Source organism: Poecilia mexicana, unplaced genomic scaffold (genome assembly GCF_051168715.1).
Source record: "Poecilia mexicana isolate PSO_F unplaced genomic scaffold, ASM5116871v1 scaffold_18, whole genome shotgun sequence".
Lineage (NCBI taxonomy): Eukaryota > Metazoa > Chordata > Actinopteri > Cyprinodontiformes > Poeciliidae > Poecilia > Poecilia mexicana.
Window position 1 is genome coordinate 21,176,834 of NW_028263387.1, and position 22,317 is coordinate 21,199,150.

At 36.9% G+C, this 22,317-nt stretch overlaps 1 protein-coding gene across 1 annotated transcript; it reads right to left on the minus strand.

The window, feature by feature from the left end:
* Positions 1-240: 240 nt before the first annotated feature.
* ovol1a (ovo-like zinc finger 1a) lies at positions 241-15,112 on the minus strand. The gene is made up of 5 exons (XM_015008941.2): positions 14,371-15,112; positions 4,384-4,604; positions 3,392-3,610; positions 2,531-2,675; positions 241-1,054 (listed from the first exon to the last, which is right to left on the minus strand). The coding sequence occupies exons 1-5, from the start codon at positions 14,468-14,470 to the stop codon at positions 711-713; spliced, it is 1,029 nt and encodes a 342-aa protein (XP_014864427.2). The 5' UTR covers positions 14,471-15,112; the 3' UTR covers positions 241-710.
* Between the last annotated feature and the right edge of the window lie 7,205 nt (positions 15,113-22,317).

Sequence of the window (22,317 nt, forward strand, 5' to 3'; positions counted from 1 at the left end):
TTCATTTCAGTGAGATTCACCTGGATTTATTTAGCATAATCTTAATCAATGCTTATCCAGCCGTTCTGAAGAAACTTTTATTCAAGTTATTTATTTGTTGTTTTACAAATCTGAACAGAGGGTGTTGCTGTTTCTTTATTTTAAAAAGTCTCATTAGACAAGTTGTTAAACTCCTGAGCTGCAAATAAAAAAAAAACACCAAATAATTTATTTAAAAGAACAAACAAGATCAAATCGATGTTATGTAATATATTACTTGCTTTAATAATAATAACAATAAAATGTTTCCCACTAGAAAAGTTCATCTCTTCTGTTGCAGAGAAACCCACTGGTAGGATATTTAGTCTCATACAAAAATATAAAGATGAGCCAAAACAAAATGAGGCGAACAAAGTCTGCGTTGTTGGATGAAAGGTTCTGATCCGGAGCGTCGTCTAAAAGGTTCCACCCCGTTTGAGGTTCTTCTTGGAGCGATAAAGTAAAAATGAAAAATTATTCCCTGAAGATGAAAGTTGAGACGTCATAATGTTTTGACTCATTCATGTCAACCTTACTCTTCTTACTGCATCAACATTTTACCAATTTTCTTACAAAACAAACCCAAATCCAAACCCTTTCTATCAATATAAATATATAAACAAAACACTCTACATGTCCGTGAGAGAACACACCCCTCCTTCATCCATCCTGTCTCAGTTCCTGGAGGCGATCTACTGCCCGGCCGATCCGTTGGTGTCGTCGCTGTCGGCCTCCCGCGGCGAGCTGGGAGCGGATCCTCCGACGGAGCCGGAGGCCGGCGTTCCCAGCCCGCCAACCCGCCGCGTGGCCTTCCCCTTCAGCAGCAGGCTGTCCGGGTGCAGCGAGTGGAGGTGGCGGACCAGCTCGTCCTGAGTGCCGGCCGTGTGGCCGCACTCCTCGCACACGTACAGCTTGTTGCGGCGCTCCTTGTAGGCGTACTTCAGGGTGACGCTGTGGATCTTCTTCATGTGGGACTCCAGGGAGCAGCGCTGGGTGAAGGCCTTGTCGCACAGCGAGCATTTGTACGGGCGGACGCCTGGAAAACATCAATCAATCAATCAATCAATCAATCAATCAATCAATCAATCAATCAATCAATCAATCCAGTTTATTTGTATCGCACATTTCAGCAACAAGGCCGACTATAAAGAAGAAACCAGGAACAAACATCACGTTTTGTCATATTAATCAATGTTCCATTTATTGTGGTTCAAAAGCAACTCTGGTTTTTAGTGTTGATTTAAATGAACTCAGTGTTTCAGGTGTTTTGCAGTTTTCTGGAAGTTTGTTCCAGATTCATGATGGATAGAAACTGAACACTGCAAAATCACAAAACCTTACCAAGTACTTTTTATCTTAGTACAGCTGAAATGAGACAAAAATAACTTGCAAGTAACTTGTCAGTGAGATATAGGAGCTTGTTTTTGAGAAACTCGCCTCATAATTAACTCTACAGTGGATAACGCCAGTGAAAATATATATGGATGATGCTTTAAAAACAATGTTTACGCCAGGAAAGCAACACACTTATATGAGAAAATGTTGAGACACAACATGAGACAAGACTCATAATTAAAGAGATTATAAAAGGTGAAAAATGTCTTGTTTTACGTGAATTAATCTGCCAATGTAACTAGAACTTTTTCAATAATATTAAGGAATTATTTACTAAAACAAACTCCTACATCTTGCTAAAAAAGTCACTTCTAAGTTAGTTTTGTCTTATTTCAAGAGTACAGAGATATTTGAACTAGAAACTACTTGGTAATATTTTGTGTTTTTGCTGTGAATTCTGCTTCTTCACGTTTGGTTCTGGTTCTGGGGATGCAGAGCAGAACCAGAACCAGAAGACCTGAGAGATCTGAAAGGTTGCTATGACGACAGCAGATTGTAGTGCTAAACTGATCAGTGGTTTATAAACTAACAACAGTATTTTAAAGTTTATTCTCTGAGCTACAGGGAGCCAGTGTAGGGACTGTAGAACTGGTGTTATGTGCTCTAACTTCCTGGTTTTAGTCAGAACTCCAGCAGCAGCATCTGGATCTGGTTGATTTATTAGTCAGACCTGTGAAGATGCTGCTACAGTAATCAATGTGACTAAAGATAAACGTATGGATGAGTTTCTCTAGATCTTACTTAATCCTGGAAATGTTCTTCAGGTGATAGAAGGCCGACTTTGCAACTATCTTTACATGACTCTGAAGGTTGAGGTCAGAGTTCATCACTACTCCCAGACTTGATCGTTACTCTTTAGGCCCAAAGATAATAGCTTCAGTTTTGTTTCTGTTCAGCTGGAGAAAGTTTTGGCACATCCACACATTGATCTGTTCTATCAGCGCTTGGATGGGCTCAGAGTCACCTGGTGGCATCAAAATGTAGAGCTGTGTGTCATCTGCGTAGTTTTGATATCTGATCTTACTACCTGTCATTACCTGAGCTAATGGGAGCTCATACATCTATTTAAAGCCTTCTTGAACCTGGATACTGCAGGAAAATCAAAGCGAGGACGTACCTGTGTGCGTGCGGACATGTCTCTTGAGGTCAAAGGTGTCGTTGAAGCCTTTCCCACAGAAGGTGCACAGGTGTCTCTTGGTGTCACTGTGGCATTTGACGTGTCTGTTCAACATGCGCTGGAACTGGAAAGTCTTCTGGCAAACCTGAAACCAGCAACAATTTACAGACCCATAATTTTTACTGAATATACAACCTGACAGTAAGTCAACTGAGTTCTAGACTTGAAGGTGTGTGTTGACCCAGATCAACACATCAAAGCTAGATGTCAGGATGATCTCGCCTTGGTGATTTAGTGGCTTTTCCTCTTCAACAGAACAATGTTGCTATATTTACACTACTGATTTGTGTGTGCAGACTTAAAGCTGCAGTGTGTAACTTTTATAGAAAAATATGTATTATGAGTATTTGTTAACTCTGTTGTTCCAGTTTAAAATGAGACAAAAAATCTGTGAAAAGATCGATTTCCTCCACTTCCTCCCTGAGCTGCTATTGAAGAAACGAACAGCTCCCCTCCAAAAACAACCAATCAGAGCCAGGGGGAGGGGCTTAGTGCTGTCAATCGACCTTGTGTATGCGCTACTAAATCTGCAAATGGTGGAGAAATAGCTCACTGTTACAGGAAAACCGTTTATCCACTGTCTGTGCTAACTAGCATTAATTCATTAATTAATTTATTGATCCAAATTCTTGTAATATTATCACTTTATTATAAGAATTTTATCTTTCAATGTTTACATTCTTTTTATATGACCCTATAGCGCAGCATACAGAATGACAACTTTAAAACATTTATGGTTGATCTGGAAGAATCAATAATGAATGAAAGAATGAGATTAATGATTTAATCGTGTGGTTATACCTGGCACACAAACGCTCCTGCTGTTGTCGGCGGAGGGTTCTGACTTGGACCCGTTGGTCTGGTCACCATGGATGGCGGCTCCGATGGGGCGGGGGTTTGTTTGGGGGCAGCTGGCATCACAGCGGCTTGTGGAGGTAGAGGTTGTGGACTGGGAATGGGAATGGGAGGAAGAGCTGGAGGAAGAGGAGTGGGATCAGGAGGCAGCTCGCCTGTAGTTACCTGTTAGAGAGAGAAAATGCTGAAATGAACGAAGTATGAGTTTCTGCTGATGACGATTCAGCTGTAAGAAGTTTTCCTTTCACAAAGAAAATGTTTTATTCTGGACATAACTCTAGACATTGTTAAGAAAAAGCATTAAGGAAATTGTAGATAGACAAAGAAAAAAAGGAGGAGTATATTTCCACCAAGAACTTGGAAATTTCTGAGATTGAAAAGTCACAAATAAGCTGGAAAAAACTTTCAGTTTTCAGATTTGTCTGAGAAATTTCCTAGAAAAATATATGGAAATTTGTGGATTTTCAAAAGCTGACATTTTTGACTCTTCAAACACAAAAATTTCCAAAGGTGGAAAATATTCAACTTTTGGAACTTTTTTTTTTTTACAAAAATTTCTAAAAATAATTTCTGAGTCAGAAATTTTTTTAGATTAATCTCAGAAATGTCCATTTTTATTTCCTAAAAAATTTGAGTTTGAAAGGTCGAACATTTTTTGACTTTTCAAAATATTTGACTTTGAAACTTTTTTAGAAAGTTTCTGAGATAAATCTCAAAATTTCTGAGCTCTTTCCACTTTTCAAAATCAGAAATTTCCTTGTTTTTTTTCTAGAAAGTTTCTGAGATTAAACTTTTTTGGCATAATTCTCATGTTTTATCTATCTACAGTGGCTTTAATAGCCATTGTATATCAGCTATTACCACTATAAAATATTAGACAAGCATCTCTTTTTTCTAATGTTGTACAGTGTGAACTGGAGATGTGTTTCTTTTCTCACCTTCATTTTGGACCGGACATACAACGACCCGCTGTGTAAGCTGCGCCTGATGTCCGACCTTCCCGGCGAGCCGCTCGGACTCCGCGGCTGTCCGAGCGCGGTGCTGGACGGCAGCTGGGCGTGGCTGTCCGATGAAGAGTGTTTGGTGAGACAGAGAGGACCGGTCTCCGCAGGACTCGCCTCCACTTCCGTCATCAGACCCGAGTTCGGGAAGATGGAGACTGGATGGACAAGGGTAAAAAATGACATGCTGTGATTATTTTACCATAACATTTTCTGTAAGAACCTCAGGTTGGACGATATGGATGAAAAATGATATAATCATTTCATATCAGTCAGTATCAATAATTATTGATCCGTTTTATTGCTGTAAAAATCTGAAATACTGCCAAACTCGAGACCTTTCCTGTTTCATGCATAGTTTTCACTGAATGCCGCTGTTTTTTTATCTTTAAGTAGCTGTGAGGCACAGCGGCGTAACTTTAAACTGTTACATTGTTTTATTTTACTCATATAGATATTCATTTATTTATTTAACTTTTTTTTTGCTTTATTTATTCTACTTTGTAGTTTGCAAGACCTTAACACCAATATTGTCAACGTCTGTGGTTATTTTCTATTCATTTTATCATTGAATTCTCATATTTCTCATTATGTTAAAGATATTCTATGCAATGTAAAATAATGTATTATAAAAAAACAACCACCACCAACCTAGCATAGCTAGTAGAAATGAGAGGTCGAGCAGGTAAAGTCTTTCCTCTGCCTACATCTCCCAGAATGCAGTGCGGTTCTGGAGTTCAGTGAATATTCTATTGATATCAATGATGATGCAAAACCTGGCAATGCATGTTTAAAAACACAAAACGTCCATGTGGTTTTAAACCGGCAGATGTGAAGTGGAAAACTGTTGACCAAAGGAGGGAGAGACAAACACAGAAAATTAAAGAAGAAAATTACTGCATCACTGGGTTTCACAATAAGCAGCCATCTTCCACCGTGTCCTTATTTGCACAATTGCTCTACTAGCAAACACACAGAATTAAATAAGTGTGTTTGCGTGGGTAGGTGTGCTCCTGTTTGGGCTATTGTCGAGTAAGACTCGCTTTGCACGCAGACACATGCCTGGAAACACACGCACACACACACACACACACACACACACACGCACTCCAACCTATACAAAGACATCCCCATTACAGTTAGACTTGCTGAACCAGACGGTCTTGCAGCACCAGCTTTTTACCTTCCTCAAACAATCCACCTCCGCAGGGCTGAGCATCAGGGTTTCTGCGTTATGGTAAAGGTCTACGCCAAGCTTATTACAGTTAACTACAGCTAATTGAGAGAACATTTTCATTAACAGATATAATATCCCTCATTTTCCTGTTTATTAATTTATTTATTAGTCTTTTTCCGCCCACAGAAGCAGTTTACATTGGTTGTCTGCAAATTACAGCCCTCCATAACCCTCCAGGTGACACGTCGGCTAATTGGCAAAATGGTGACGGCAAAAGTTGGGGAAAAACTCCAGAGAAAGTTGGTTGTTCAACAACAACTGAATAATTTTTTTGAAAACAGTTTCTTCTGATGAGCATTCATTACCCAATTCAAAAACATAATCACAGCACAGTACTTATTTTATATATATTGTAATCTGCACTTAAAAACCAACCAAGATATGAAAAACTAAAATATTAAGTACTAAAAACGTAAGTGAAACTAAACAATATTTAACTAATAAAAACTAACAAATACACTCTAAAAGTTAACTAAAAGTAACTGAATTAGACAAAGAAAATGCCACAATGAAATAAAACTAAATTATAACCATGGTGTGCAAGAGCAGAACATAACAGAAAATGTCAAAGACAGCAACCTGATTGACAGAAAAAGCCAACGGCACGTTGTGAAGGCGTGCTTTGGTGTGTGTGTGTGTGTGTGTGTGTGTGTGTGTGTGTGCGTGTTTCAGGCACACACACACAGGTGTGGCTGATAGAAAACAAGGAATCAGTTTAGTTTGTCGGGCTTGAATCTGATAAAACCCAAATGGAAATGCAAATGAGGCCCTCGCAGCTAGCTTTAAAGATGAGAAGACACAAAAGCCGATCTATAAACTTACAGAGCTAACGGTTCGCTGTGACACAGTGAGGGCTCTGTGCCGCCTCGGTAGCATATTTGCTAATGAAATGCCCCAGTGGATCTCCAGGTTTACTGAGAAGCCATCTGGTTATTATGAAGTCCTGTCAACAATACTAAGTTACGACTTAAAGCTGGGCGATGTGGACTTAAAGTTTTATCACCATATTGTATGTGTTTACAGAGATGTAAACACATACAGCTCTTGAAAAACACATTTATTTAGGACAATAACCAAGTTGTATTTCATATATAATCAATTACGAATTTAATGATGGCACTTGACTTAATGTAATGTTTTTATTGTTGATTCTATGATGCATGACTTTATGTTTTTGTGTTTGTTGTGAGGTAAAGCACTTTGAAATGCCTTGCTACTGAAATGTGCTATACAAATACAATTTGATTGATTGATTGAAATAAAGAAGTGTTGTTTGTATCACTAAACTATACACAGTTAATTATATTGATATTTATTGATATTGAACAAACGGTGGAGAAAAACGATTAAAAAATAGAAATTCTGACAATACGGACAGCTTTCAAGGGTTTTAAGCAGTGCTGGAATTGGAATTTATTATGAAACCAATAAATCAAAATGTTATCCCGATAAGAAATGTATCACAATAAATGATAAACGATAGGATGCCCACAGTCGCTATGGGGTTGCTATGACAACAATGAACAAGCCACAAGCTTAGCTCTCCCCTCGTTCCTATCTAACTTACAAGCATAAGTACATCATAACTATTACTCGCTCAAAATTATTGAGTACTCTACTCAACTCTGCGTAGTACTAAGATAAATATCAGTGATATTTACTGCAGTACTTACTGCCGAACTAGCAAAATTAGCTAAAATGTAGCTTTTATCTGCAAGCTAAGATGGACTTTAGCCTACTTTTACTACATGTACTTACTCTGCCAGTCACCAGAACCTTCTTATTCACACGAAGACTCTGTACGTCCGTCACACGCAAGACTCAGGTCACATCTGAAAAGATCAGATACGTATCGGATACCAAGTGGCCTGGGCCCATTCTAAAAACTCCGATCTGTGTTGTTCAGACTGTCATAAAAATATCAGATACAGGTGGCATCAAGGCAAAAATAAAAAATAAATAAAAAAAGAACGGATTTGGTCACTCGTGCTGCAGTGTGAACGTAACCTTGGATATATGTTCCTAAAGCCGATACGTATCCGATCTTTTCAACCGCGACCTGAATCCGAACGGCCAGGTCATTGATACTCGACAAACGTCATTATTCTGTGTCCTGATAAGAAAAACAACAACCATAATGGACTATAATGAGGATTAAGTTGTTAATGTAATGGCTCCGGTTAGACAACAACTTACAAATCATAAGCTATGCTCCACCGTTAACGTCTACTTTTACTTCCGCAAACACTGAGCGCTACTTCTTTTTCATAGCGGTTGGCTACGTGTGACATTATTGCGCCCTCTACTGCGCATGCGGAACATTTTCAGGTCGTTTGCAGTTCACACTGGAGATCGCATACAAGTCGCATATATTTAAAAGTGTGAACGCCCATGCAAAAAAAAAACATTTCACAAAAAATTGGAATTGAGCATTCCGGTCTGCAGTCTGAAAGATAAAATGTTACAAAAGAACAGATGTTTATAAAGTTAATTGTGTAATTATGATGGGTAGTTCATGGAAGAATAGCATCTGATTGTTATTCGTTTGCTGAAGATTATACTTGTTGAAAGGATCAGTACCACAAGAAGAAAAGTAAATAACATTTCCTTGAAATGGCCTAAAAGTCTTAATTACCTCTGTGCATTGATAGTTTCTGTGGTGACTGCTGCTTGTGGACATTTAATCTCAACTTGCATTGTTTGCTCACCTCTCCTTCCCCCCCATCACCAATGAATGAGATGTGTGTATGTCTGGGTGTAACTGGATGACGGGGTTCAAAATACCCAAAGTTCTTTTATTTCATGATGAAGTGGAAGGAGGAACACCAGTGCTGTTTGCACATGTTTCAGTATGTTATTTTTTTATTTATAGCATGGCTCAGCTGAGAGAAAGAGTCAACAATCAGCAGATAACTTTATCAAACATTGGGTGTGAGTCAGGGTGTGTTTGCTAAAGGTGTATTGTCTGCAGCAACCGGCTGTTCATAGGGTCCGTTACATTTTCCTCCATTCAATAAATATTAACCTTCAGGCAGCTTTAGCAGGAACACTAAAAGTAGATCCCAGAATACACAGAGATCATTTAAGACCCACTGATTTAACACTTGGGTCATTTAGAGCCAAAATTTCCTATTTTTTCCAGTTTCTTGTTTGTTTTATAAACGGGCAGTAGTTAGCATTCGTTAGCCAGGTTTAGCATACAGGATGCCCATCAATTTTATCTCTTTTAAACAATAGAGCAGCACAGATTTAACCCCTGAATGCAAAACATTTAAAACACAGACGGCTATATAATAAGTTACTTGAATTGTGTACCTCAACTAAGATTTTTTTTCCTTTACAAAAAGCCAAAATTATATCTGCTTTCCTGTAAATTATCTGCAGCTACTGAAATGAGCTGGTTTAACGATGTCAACTAGTAGCCTCCATAGGTAGATTGTATTCACATAATTTTAATTACTGAATCTACATTTAAAACTACAGCTATGTCACTTCAAATGTGAACCAAAACTTATATATTTTTTCATTTACAGAAAAGCTAACTTTATATCTGCTTTCCTGTAGATTTGCTGCTGCTACTGAAAGAAGCTAATTAGCTTGACTTGGTTTAAGTATGCTTAGATTAGCATAACAACTTGTAGCCTACTTTATTGAATACAGTTTTTTAATTGTAAAACAATAAATTTTAAATTGATAAAATTTAAAGAAATACACAAGAGACTAAAAACTGCATTGAAAACAATCCAGCACTAATAAATACATTTTTTAGGACAAGTTCAGAGCAAAGCTTAGCTGTTTTGGCAAATTGTGGTGAAAATAATAAAATAATATATAAAACTTTCAGGGAATTTTTATATTTTTATTATTTTCTTAGCTGCTACTAAGCATACCTTGGCTAAGTTTAGCTTAGCATGACGGAAGTTACTGATCAGACAGAATTTAACTGCCAAGTTTCTGCTAGTTAGCTTTGCTTAATTAAGTCAAGTTTGGGAGAACTGAAACAAACATGTTTTAGTGGTAATAATCAGTTTCTCAAAATGTAAAGATCATACTTATGTATGAAATGAGAAAACTGGGATTGTGTCCCAAAACTCAAGCTTTAAATTATACTCTTTATACCATGTTTTTAGCTTAAAAACTGCTAATCAGTGAAAATTTTATGTGCTTGACTGTTAGCCACAAAAATTCTTCAACTCGTGTAGCTAAAGTTCTTGGAGTATGTTCCTGTTTTTATAAAATAATGGACCAAATGTGTTGCTTCAGACAAAATACCTGAGTTCTATGTGGAGTGACAAACTTTGATCCCCTAAATCTGAAACTCTCAAAGAACGGGATACAAAATCAAATTTTATAAATGAAAAAAGATAATTACGCCTTAAGTAGTAAGGTGAAATCATAAGGAGAAACTTCATTGGGTGAATATTTCTACTACCCCACAAACCTTCAAACAGATTATAATTTGTTTGAAGGTCTGCAGTCATTGATGGTGGAAAAGATTACTTTAGCAGGGCCTAAACTTTTATGAATTAGATTTTTAAGATATGTATTTTATGTGAAGTTTAGATCTCATCTTACATAGTTCTATGAAGAAAACACACAAACAAAAACTTCCTGTTTCTTTTTCATATCAACTAGTCGCAGTTAAAGCTACAGCACCTTATATTTTCTTTGTGCTGGTGGAAAATCCAGAACAACATATATTTCCTTAAAGACTGTCACCTTTGACCACATATTTCTACCATTAAAATAAACATTTGACATGTTGAACCAATGAATTTATACAATTCAAAATATATCATTATGTCGTCGAGAAACATACATGACTTAAAAGAGTGGGAGCATTCTTGCATAAAGACACTAAATGTGGAATAACTGGCTCTACAGGCTATTGCTGACTTCTTAAGAAAGGCAAATTTAAGATTTTTTTTATGTAATTGTGCTTTACATCTAAATTTAACCCAGATTAAACTATTTCCCAATTAAATATTCAATGGACAGTTAACTCTGAGCATTGACGTGAAGGAAAACTGCATGTTTTTGTTGCTGCTTGTAACATTAATACTCCTGTTACTCAACTAAACCCTCATCAGTTGTGTGTAATCTCAGAGGTGGGCCAAAGCAAACTGTTTTCACACCGATGATACATCAGAAACTGGTCCTGGCACATGTTTGTGGATTATGAGATAAAAATAAAACTCCAACACATAAATACACACCATCTAGAGATTTGTCCAAGCTGATGGCATCCTGTGGCTTATAAAAAGTATTCAACACGCCTTCTACTCTCTTTCTGTCTAAGGTAATTATCATACCTCTGTGTGTGTGTGTGTGTGTGTGTGTGTGTGTGTGTGTGTGTGTGTGTGTGTGTGTGTGTGTGTGTGTGTTTTCATTTGACTGCGGCGTCTCTTTAGTAGGTGTGTGTGGACGCCAACGCAATCCAGGCAGGTACATCAAGTAACGGCACATACCAGAAACTGTACCTGAGACCGTTGCTGGGTTTTGTTCAGGGTGTTGACGATGCGTCACTGCATACAGGTGCCACAGGTTTAGTTTTTGACATGTAATCCTTAAATTTAAATTATATAATAGGATCTTCTACATTTGCAGTTGCTTTTTAGTAAAATTCAAAGTGGGTTTGCAGGCAGCAGCATGGGAATATCTTAAAAATACACAGTAGTGGGTGTTGATGTGGTTAACGTGGCTCTTTGCCTGGGGCGTAACTGTGTCAAAGGGAGGCATGAGCGTTCCAAAAAAAAAATTAGCATGCAGCTAGCACTGAAAATCTAAAACAACTGATGACCTTTGAACTGAAATGAACAGAGATTCTTCTGAAAGAGTGAGCTTGATACTCCTAAATCTGGGGTGTCCAAACTTGTTGTCACATGGGACAAAATTGGCAAAGAAAATGAAATGAAAGCTAAAGTCAAGTCAAGTAGTGATGAATAAAATGCACTATTCATCACAAATCCAAAACTTAAAATAGATTTTTTTTTAATATTTACTGAGGTAAAAGAAAAGCATGTAGTTTTAAAAAACTTTTTAGCTCAATGGAACAAATTTATTTTGTATAAGAATTTAATTTGAGTCACTTTCTTTCAAAAAGTTTCCTAATTTTTAGCCATTTAATTGATTAAACAAAAGCTAACTCAGCTGCATCAAAGTAGACTTTTAAATAAGTCTTTGGTTAAACATGACTTTTTATAAAAACTTTGTAACATCTTCTATTGTAATAAAATGATGTAATAATTTTACCCAGATTAAAAATAAAAAAGGATGAGAGAAATGCTGAGCCAAAAAGCTGATGCTGTTCCTCTCTACTGGTCAAAGTTAATTGGAAGAGGGAGATTTCCAAGATGGCAGCCCAGTTAGTGAGCAGTTAAGAGAACGGCACATAACATGAACCTGCACGTCATGATGCTGCTTTTAAGGCCAAGTGTTTCTCAGGAAGTCACAGGTGTTGGCATGTCAGACATTTAGTGTTTGGTGACACATAAAACGGTATTTTGTTTTTTTATGGGTTTTTTTTTGGAAAACACAGCACTGAAAAGCAGGAAGGAAGCAAAGATATCAAGCTTTGACATTTCATGATGTCGACTTAAAGGAGAAAACCACTGGAAACAGAGTTTTGCTGAAATACGAATGGCAACTTAGGAAAAAAAATAAGAATAATGTTTGTTTTGAATGGCTTTAATGGCATTTAATAGATGAGTACCCAAAGATTATACTCAAGTAATAGTATCACTACTACTTCAACAACTTTTTTACTCAAGTAAAAGTAAAAAAGTTTGGTGAAAAAAAAGGAAGAAGTTATGTTTAAATTCTGGTGTTTTAAATACTAAAATAAGATTTAAAAAATGTAAACAATTTTTCAATTAAAAATTTGAAACTAATACTTACAGTAGGCCATATGTAAAAACATAAGCATGTATGTGAGAAAGGGGTGAAGTACTTCCAGTGACAGTGTGTGATTTTACTGCATCTTCCTCTAGTAGTAAGTAGCAGTAGAACAACAAAGATTGTTTCCAGACAAGAGGTCTCACTTTGACAAAGTCTAGACGTGTACTGGTGAATTTCTGGTTAAAATCTGTTTGTTTTTCATCCAGTGGAAAACAAACTGAATGAAGTTTGTATAATTATTTCTGTGGAGAAAACAGAAATCTCGAATTTTATTCGAGTAAGAGTAGCTTTCACTTTCACTCAAGTAAAACTATGGTGTTATAAACTCCTAAGAGTACATTATTTTCAAAAACTTAGTGAAGTAAATGTAACAGTGACTGCCTGCCTCTGAGTAGCCCAGATATTAAAGTTTTGAGGGCAGCCCAAAGAAACAGTCAGGTATTTGAAATTTTTGAATTTTTAGTCATTTTTAAGGTGAAACAACGTTAATGGACACATTAAGCCAGCCATCATCAGTTGGTATCAGTTCATAACTAATTATGTATAAAACCTGGGCCAGATTTTAGGAAGGGCTTATGTGGCTGTAGCCCAGGGCCCCAATTTTTGGGGTGCCAACTGATTTTATTTTTTTAAAGAATATTTAACAAACATATACTTTATATAAAAGTGACAGGCCCATATCAGGTGAATTTCAATAATATTTTGGGATTTTTATGAATATAAGCAATAGTAAAATATTTGAAAATAGAAGTACTTATAGGACTTTTTTGAGGTAACAACATGGACTTACTGTTTATCATCAAATCATACATAATTACCTATACAATTACCTATTAACGAAGTGTAATTTTAATAATTTAAAGAATTTATCAAGCTGAATAAATGCCATATTTAACATATATATTATATTTAAGAGCAGCAGGAAATCGGGTTTCCTGCTGCTCCTGCCGTCTCTAAACAGCCATGGAGGAGGATGTGGAAGTCAATGATTAAAAGTTAACGGGAGAGAGGAGATGAAGACGCACACAAACAAACCCAGAGAAGAAGGAGCGGGGGAAGGGTCAGAGAGTGGAGAGGTTTAGGGTGTAGTCCGTTACTTGTTATCTGATACCGGCGGCCTGTTACAATAAAAACTCCGCCGACGGCAACAATGGGGATTGTTCTCAAAAAGATGAGGAGGGGGACAGAAAGACGTTCCCCAGGTTGAGACCATGACAGTAAGAGTGTCACTTCAGAGACCCGGATCGTTTTTGCCTCTTAATTTGAAGTGTTTTCTGTTTATTTGTAGTGAATCAACAAATGTCAGGGAGCGAGCCAGCCTGGAGTTTTATAAGTAGCAGCCACTGAACAAGGAAGGAGGGCAATCAGGGGTTGAAGGTCGATCTGGGAAGCAATCAGAAAGGCCCGTTGCGAAAGGAGGCAAACATTTAATGATTATATAATCTCTTTATGTTCATTTTAATTGAATGATTTATGTTTAAGCCGATATGAGGATGGATTTCTATCCGCAAACGAAAACAAACAAAGCAGCCGCTGAACCCGAAGGCTCTCCGGGGCCCCGCCGGGATTCCCGTTATTCGCATCCAGACTCCGGACACCCTCCGTGCACCACCTGCCACACCGACACCGACACCAGCGGTCCCGGTCCGACCCAAAACCCCGCGTAAAACATCCTCCAATCTGTGCGTAAAGGCACCGAGTCACGCACTTCCTCCGCTTGGCGGGTCTCCGTTTCGTTCATTTCTTCCTGAAGCAGCGAACATGGCTCATTACAGCAGCAGCGGACTCACCTGGGATGTAGACGTCCCCCCGCTCATGATCGGGCAGCTCGCTCCAGTTCCGCTTTCCAGGCGAAACGTTCGCCTTTTTCACCAGAAAGGCCCGCGGCATGCTCGATCAAAGCCAGCCAGTCCGTGTTGGGTTATTTCTTTTTTAATTTAGCGCGAGGGAAGTTTTCAGAAAAGTAGCGACGTCAAACCAGGTAACCGTTTAAAAGCAGGAAGCTGAGGGGGAAAATGGAAAGGGTAGATCCTCTTCTTCTTTTTCCCCCTTCTTGCGCTTTTTCGTCTTGTTTCCCCAAGCTTTATCTTCTAATATCTTAGCACTTTTCTTTCTCTTAAAGTCAGATTTCCAGGTTTGAAGTAGGTCCGGACAGGTGAGTCTGCTCAGGTGAGGCAGGTAAAGTCAGCGCGGACTCCGCAGCGCCTTCAAATAACGGGAGAGTGGGTTGAGAGAAAAAAAAAAAAAAAAAAAAAAACGGCAGATATCCCCGATCACACACACACACACACACACACACACATTGAGTCACGGCAGAGGTGGGTCAAACAGCAGCTCAGGTGCTCATTTAAAAGGAGAAAAAAAGCAGGAAACGGGCGCCAGCACGCATGCGCGGCAGAAATAACGGTGACAACAGGCTGGAGGGAGACTGGGTTAGGCCTCAGTATACCTGCTGAACCGGTTTACCCCTCCTCTCCCTGTCTCCGTCTTTCTTTTTCGCTCTCCGTATCTCCACCTCTTCTCCATTCCCCTTTTAGGTGGGGAGCCGTGAGAAAAGACGAGCGGCAGGAAGAAAAACGACAAAGTCACGATTTCAGCCGGATGAAAACACGAAATCATGCCGACAACCAAAACTGACTTAAAATTCCTAATGAAATACTCATGAAAATGTATAAAACAGCATCTATGTTTTCTCTGACACACGATGGATGCTTCTAACAGGGGTCAAATGGGCAGTTACCCAGGGCGGCACAGGAAACGGGGAGGACCCTACAAAAGCAAAACCTTACAAAATAATTTGGTTTAGTTTCTATTGCAAATATCTTAAAGTAAGGCAAAACTAACTTTTTAGATACATGAGCCTGTATCTTGCTGAAAAGATACAGGCTCATGTATTTGAATCCTTTACATGAATAATTTATTTATGTTGATGAAAATGTATTTGTTCCAATGGCAGAGCTGGGCAGTAACTAATCACATTACTATTCCGTACTGTTTACTTTTACTTGGCTAATTTTATTATGAAGTAGTTCTTCTTTCTAGCCACTGAATGAAAAGCAAACATGTTTTAACCAGAAATTCACCAGACATAGGCCTGCAGGTTTTGTTAAAGTGTGTAAGTTTTTTATTGAAAGACACTGATTTGGATATTTTGTTTTGCATCATTTTGTTATTTTTGTTATTTATATGAATTACTAGCATTTCTATCCTTAAAATAAAAATAAAAAAACCTTCCACTTAACTTTACATTTTGGTCCATCTGATGATGTATTTTTTAAAATATTTAATGGTTGATAATTTTATCAGTTACTCAGTACTTGAGCAAACTTTTTACCAAATATGTTTTACTCTTGAGTCATTTCTTGGCGACTACTTTGTACTTGTACTTTAGTAAAAATATGTTGAAGCAGTGTTGTTCTTTATAACACGACATTCTTCCCATGTAAGGGAAATAATTGTCATCTAGATACATTTAGATTAATTTAGTTCTAATTACATCTTATACTTTTTATGATAATTGTGTTTTTTGTCTTGTTTGGTATTTTTTGTTTGTATTGACTGTATTTTTTGTGGAATTTGTGTAGTCAAGTCATTTGAACCTTGTTTGTTTTTAGAAAGACAAATTGAGCATTTTCCAGGGACAACTGATGAAAATTCTGGCTGAATACAAAAAGTGTTTTCAGATAAAAACTAACCTATATCCTGTTTTTAAGCTGAGAACAGACTAAACGTTTTTTAAATTTTCTTTACTTGAGCTCATAATAATTAGCAAACTGGATTTTTTTTCATTTAACAAGGAAAACATGCAAAAAAAAACTTTTTGAAGTGTCAGTTCTACTATCCCATTTCTACAAAAAGTTGGTGATTTCAGCATTTAAAACTAATATTTTGGCCTGTGAATACTTATTAGCTGACGATATTTTCCCATGTGACAAAAAGTTTGGACACCTTTGGTTTAAATTACACACAGCAGGAATCTGTTCACCAATTACTTAGCATAATAATTACTTCTGAAGGCATTTGGTTGCAATGAATTTTATTTAGAGACCCCAAATACATGTGCACACTAGATTTTTCATGTAACTTTTAAAGGGATTTAGTTGCACTGAATTTTATTTTGGAGAATCAAAGTAAAGATCTGATTAGAAATGCAGGCCACACTTTACAGATGTTTATTTGCAAAAGAAAGTTCTGGATCCAGTTTCCAGTTCTGCACAACTTTATGTTGGTTTATTACATAAAATCCTTATGAAATATTTCGAAATACTTTGTGGCTGTTATCTAAGGAAACGTGAATAATAATTTGAGGTATAAAAGCCGTAGAGTGGTGAAGGATTTCCAGTCACATGGTTTATGGCTTTGTTTACATTTATTCATATCATTAAGAGTTCAGGGAAAATAACTGTTACATGACTTTAAATGACATGGCTAAACACAGTTTGAGGAGACACTTTTCATAATTAGTTTGGCTCAATTTTGCTATTCCAAAATGTACAATTTAGCAAATCTCCTACAAACATCTGTAATACTCAGTCACATTTATACATAAGCTAAATTTTGGGGAATTGCTTGGGAAATGTGAGCGGAAGTACAGACAGCAACACTTTTTCCCTCTAATATTTAAATACATCATCATAAAGGGCTCTCTGTTTATCTCTGTGTGGTATTTGAATATTATTGGGGCCAATAGCTTGTGCGATTATTTTAGCGAGAGCATAAAACTCTACTGTGTCGTGCCGTCATACCTAAATGAAACATGACTCATATTTGATGTTTGTCTATAGACTTACCTCTGTTTAGTAAAAAACTAAATTTTTTACTAAACAGTAAAAAATTTAATTTGTGAGAGTGCATCACTTAGAAATCAAGATTTGTGTATAAAGCAGTACGTGCCGAGTTTAGTAATGAATAAATTAATAAACAAATCAACATAGATTTGCTGTCAGCAAGTGAAAAAAGTGCTAACATGCTATTTTAAGTATCCGTGATCAATATCAATATCATAATACATCTGATAGAATAATCAATATTCAATGTATGGATTTCACTCCGCACAGAACCGCACAGCATTCTGGGAGATATAGGCAGAGGAAAGTCTTGAGCCCATAGACATAATATAAGAGTAGACCCCGCATTGGCCGCTCCGGCGCAGGAAATACGGCGGCCATCTTGGAGCGGTATACCCTCCTACTTTGCTCAATCAAAACAGCAGAAGATGCCTCAGCACTGAGGGATATTGTTGTTCGAATCGATGGATTATTGATGTGAGGGCTCCACAGACAACATTTCACAAGTAAGATGGACATATTATTGTGTATATATTGTGATTAGAGTATTACTTTACTGTATTTGTGTCCACCAGCGAGATACCAGCTAATATTAGCTACAGTGCTTGGTGTAATACTGGTTCAGCCCCGCTATGAAGGCTAACTGAGATTCTGTTAATCTAAAAAAATTAATTATTCTCTAACATTGATTTAGATTATCTGACACAAGGGCCTATTAGAAATGAAACAATCTAACACATATTATAAAAATTATATTGTGTTATAACATTCACCGGCAAAGTTTACACAGGTAGTAAAGACTATTATTTATATTCTTTCACTCTGTCAAAAGTAAGATACATCCTAAATCTTCCGTTTTTGTTTTGAAAATTTCCTAAAGACACGATGTGAGGAAGGAAGAAGAGGGAGAAATCTATAAAGAGAGACTGATTCACTGCTTCAGTATTAATCATTATTTATTTGTGCCATTATTAATCTTTAATTATTAGTGTTTGTATAGTTATATAAATATGTATTGATATTACTAAATAATTTATTAAATAAATTATGATAAACGGCTGTGTGCTTTGTAATATGCTCTTCATACATCGATATCAGAATATTCCATCCCTATTCTATTGTTATAGCCACTAAACATATTTAAATATGATGAACTATGTATTAAAAACATACTTAAAAAATACAATTGTTTATAAATGTAGCTTTGATAGATGTTTGAATATGGTTTACAGTAACAAAAAAGCGTGTTATGATTGATTAAATGCGCTAATACGTCATTGTGCTGCTAAACACATAACGCTGAGTGGAGTGGAGTACAGCTCCAAGATGGATGGCCGTCCTAAATCTCGTCAGCGACAATAGGCGAGAGCGGTCCATGAGGCGTCTATCCTTATATTATGTCTATGATTGAGCCTCTCAACTTCTCACAGCCAGCTAAGCTAGGTCTGTGGAATCAAGAACTCACTCATTCTTTGGTTACCTAGCAACTCATTCATTCTTTGGTTACCTAGCAACAACTTGTTGAGTAACTTGCAGCAGGAGGAGTTAAAGGTTTTGCCACCGTGGCTAAAAAATAAACAACAACGTGGAATGAAAACTGTGGGTAAAACAGGAAATGTCACGCCACCAGTTTGGCAGAATTTCAGATACTTAAAACAAAACAAAACAAAAAAAATCAAGAATTATCTGTATCGACTGATATGAAACGTTTATTTGGTTTATTGCAGCCATTTATTGCAGCCATTTTGACTTTAGTTCAGTGCTGACTGTGAAGAGAAAACAGTTAGATGAGCACTTATTCTATTTTCCTTTAAATTGTTTATGTTTAAGAGCAATTACAGCAATAATTCATTGTGAAACAGTTACTTTCCAAATCACTTATTTCAGATATAGCTCCAAAATGACGGGTTTTCATCAACTGGAGAACATGTTGTGTTATTTTTTCTTAGCTAAATTGTATTTTTTTCTTCCTCTAATAAGTTATTAGAGGAAAAAGTTTCTTATTAAAAGTCTCCCTTTCTACTGCACTCCAGCAACTCCTTTGTAGTTTGATTCAGATTAACACAATCTAGATGCCAAAATAAGGTCGTAAATGAAGGCGTGAACCGCCTTTCAGGGTCTGTTTCAGTAGACAGAGGGAGCGCTGGGTGTTGGAGTTCCTCTGAAGAGGCAGAGGAGTGGAGGACGGCTGAAGGTATGCTGCCCGGGCTGTTGGAGCGGTCTGGCCAGATGTGGCCTTCTTCCTCCTTCCTGCCGCTGACGCTGTAACACTTTAAACGATTAGAGGGGCCGTCTGCAAGGCAAAGGCCACGAGAGTGCAAAGGATGGAGGCCACAGCATCGCTTAATAAAAATTAGGAAACAGAAAAGGATGTAAAACACCAAAACGGTGCTAATATTTACAATATTCACCCAGAGATAAGGAATCTATCAGAAACTGAGGGAATATAAATCTATAAAACTACAAAAACGTCAAAAAGACAAATCCACAGATCTTCTGTCCAGTTTTCATCTCATGAAGTCAATCTTTAGTTAATCTGGGTCTGTTTCAGTAGACAGACCTAACACTCTATGGCTCTATCATAGAGTGTTAGGCCCATGCTAAGGAAAGTAAAAATATGTAAAATTATGTGAATAAAATCATAATATTCCCAGATTGAAGTTGAAATTACAAGAGAATAAAGTTGCAGTACTTCCGACTTTATTCTCACAATATTATGACTTTAATCTGGGAATATTATGATTTTATTTTTGCATTACTTTGACATTATTCCCATATTAATTTCTTTATTCTGCTAAAGTTATAATTTTATTCTTATACAAGATTATTCTCATAGTACTACAAATTTAATCTGGCAATATTAGAAACTAAAACAGAAAACTAAATGCACAAGTAACACAAAAAATAATACAAAACAAATCAAAATGGTGAAAAACCGAATAAAAAACAACCAGAAAATGGAAAAGCAGCCATAAATTGACGTTAAAGAGAGATAGAAAAGTAAATATTTGACATAATGTTCACAGAAGGAGAACAACAAAACAAGTTTACCAACCGATCGATTGATTGAATGATTGATTGACTGATTGATTGCGACTTTCACTGTATTAAATCCTCTGTGGTCGTTTTCTCTCCGCCTCTGTCCATAAACCTGCATAGAGCTCGACTGGTTCCCAGCTGAAACTGGGAAAGGACCAGATGAAGTCAGCATAGAGGCCATTTAACACCAGTTGGACTTGATCTGCTAACCCGTCTCCTTGGAAACGGCTTGCTTTAGATCCTACACCAACTTCCTTTTTGGCAACCTCACATCTGATACGAACGATGTAAACAAAACAAAAACAAGGGATGTAATAAATGAACTTTGTGGTGAAAAGACAAAATCTGAGAATCTCCAGTGATTATTTTTAGATTTTACGCTCGAGTATTAAAGAGGAAAAGAAACATGAGCCGTTCTGGCAGTGATTAATGGAGACAGTTAGCTGTCAGATGCTTTCAAGTAATTAAGAAAGAAAGAGGAAAGTGTGACACACTGATCTGGAATGAGAAACATTTTTGCCTTTGTTCCAACGAATCGACCGAAACAGAACATTTCAGACCAAAACTGAACCCATTAATAAAACTAACACTAATGCAAATGTGGCGTTTACCTTTAATAAAAACTGTTTCACTGCCTGTATTTTTTATAGCCTTCCACCTGCATACTTTGGGTTTTAGTTTTTGTTTCCTCAGCAGTGGGTGAGAGTACTGGTCAGGTAGCATACCTGCAGCCGTGTGTGTGTGTGTGTGTGTGTGTGTGTGTGTTATTTTAAACTTCAGCACACAAAACCGTTGAAGGATGGAAACTTAACTGGAAGTGATTTCTAAATCTGTATCTAGAAAAATGACTTTTAGTTGTTTTGATGATTAAAGTGAGATTTTTTGCCCCCTGTTGGTGTTAAATTGTTGACTGATTGATGTGATCTGCAGCAGAGATTGTTTTTTCTCACTGTATAGCTAAATCTTTTACAATTTGCAGCATCAACGTAATACCAACAACAAAAAACTTAGAAATAATTTCTGCCAGCAGGCGGCAACAAAAACTAAATTTACATTTTGGCACATTATATGTAGCTAATTTAAAAAAGAATATTTAAAAGTTTTATCAGTTAAATAATAAAAAAATAAAGTAAATTTAACAATAAAGTAAATAATTGAATAATTTATATAACTTGCCTCATTGCTTTGTTTAATACATAATTAAATCATTACAATTTAAATAATTTCATAATTTCTTATTATATGTACCATATTGGCTAAAGACATGTTTAGTTCACTGTTTCACAGGTACGTTTGGCTCCGTTTGACCAGTTTCTTTCATCTGTCAGCCTTACGTGTAAGAGCGAGTGGGCGGGGCTAAAACAATATAACCAATTTTTCTAAAAGTATAAAATATTTCAGTCCTAACTGGTCATATTCAGTAAACTGGAACATTAATTCCAACAGTTTGTCAGATTAAATATACCTTTTGAAAATAACACTTAGTCCAATTTTCTGCATTAAAAATACTGTTTTTTGTCGGTAAAATGTAATTTCTTTTGTTAAATGTTTTTTAATAGATGTACACAAAAAATGAGCTGCACAGTGGAACAGTGGGTAGCACTGCTGCCTTGCAGCAAGAAGGTCCTGGGTTCAATTCCTGGCCTGGGGTCTGCATGAAGTTTGCATGTTCTCCTTGTGCATGGTGGGTTTTCTCTGGGTACTCCAGCTTCCTCCCACAGTCCAAAAACATGACTGTCAGGTTAATTAATCTCCCCGAGTGTGTGTGTGCATGCATGTTGTTTGGTTTGTTCCGCCTCTCGCCTGAAACGTTTGCTGGAGATGTTATGCTTTTTACTTTTACTTGAGTGACATTACTATGAAGTATTTCTACTCTTACTTGAGTAAAATTTCTAGATATTCTACTCACTG

Excerpts from the sequence above, each read along its gene's own strand:
- ovol1a (XM_015008941.2), bottom strand. The coding sequence starts at position 14,470 with ATGCCGCGGGCCTTTCTGGTGAAAAAGGCGAACGTTTCGCCTGGAAAG. Across the intron at positions 4,605-14,370 it reads GGGGGACGTCTACATCCCAG|TCTCCATCTTCCCGAACTCG; the intron begins GTGAGTCCGCTG and ends TTGTCCATCCAG. Across the intron at positions 1,055-2,530 it reads ACATGTCCGCACGCACACAG|GCGTCCGCCCGTACAAATGC; the intron begins GTACGTCCTCGC and ends GATGTTTTCCAG.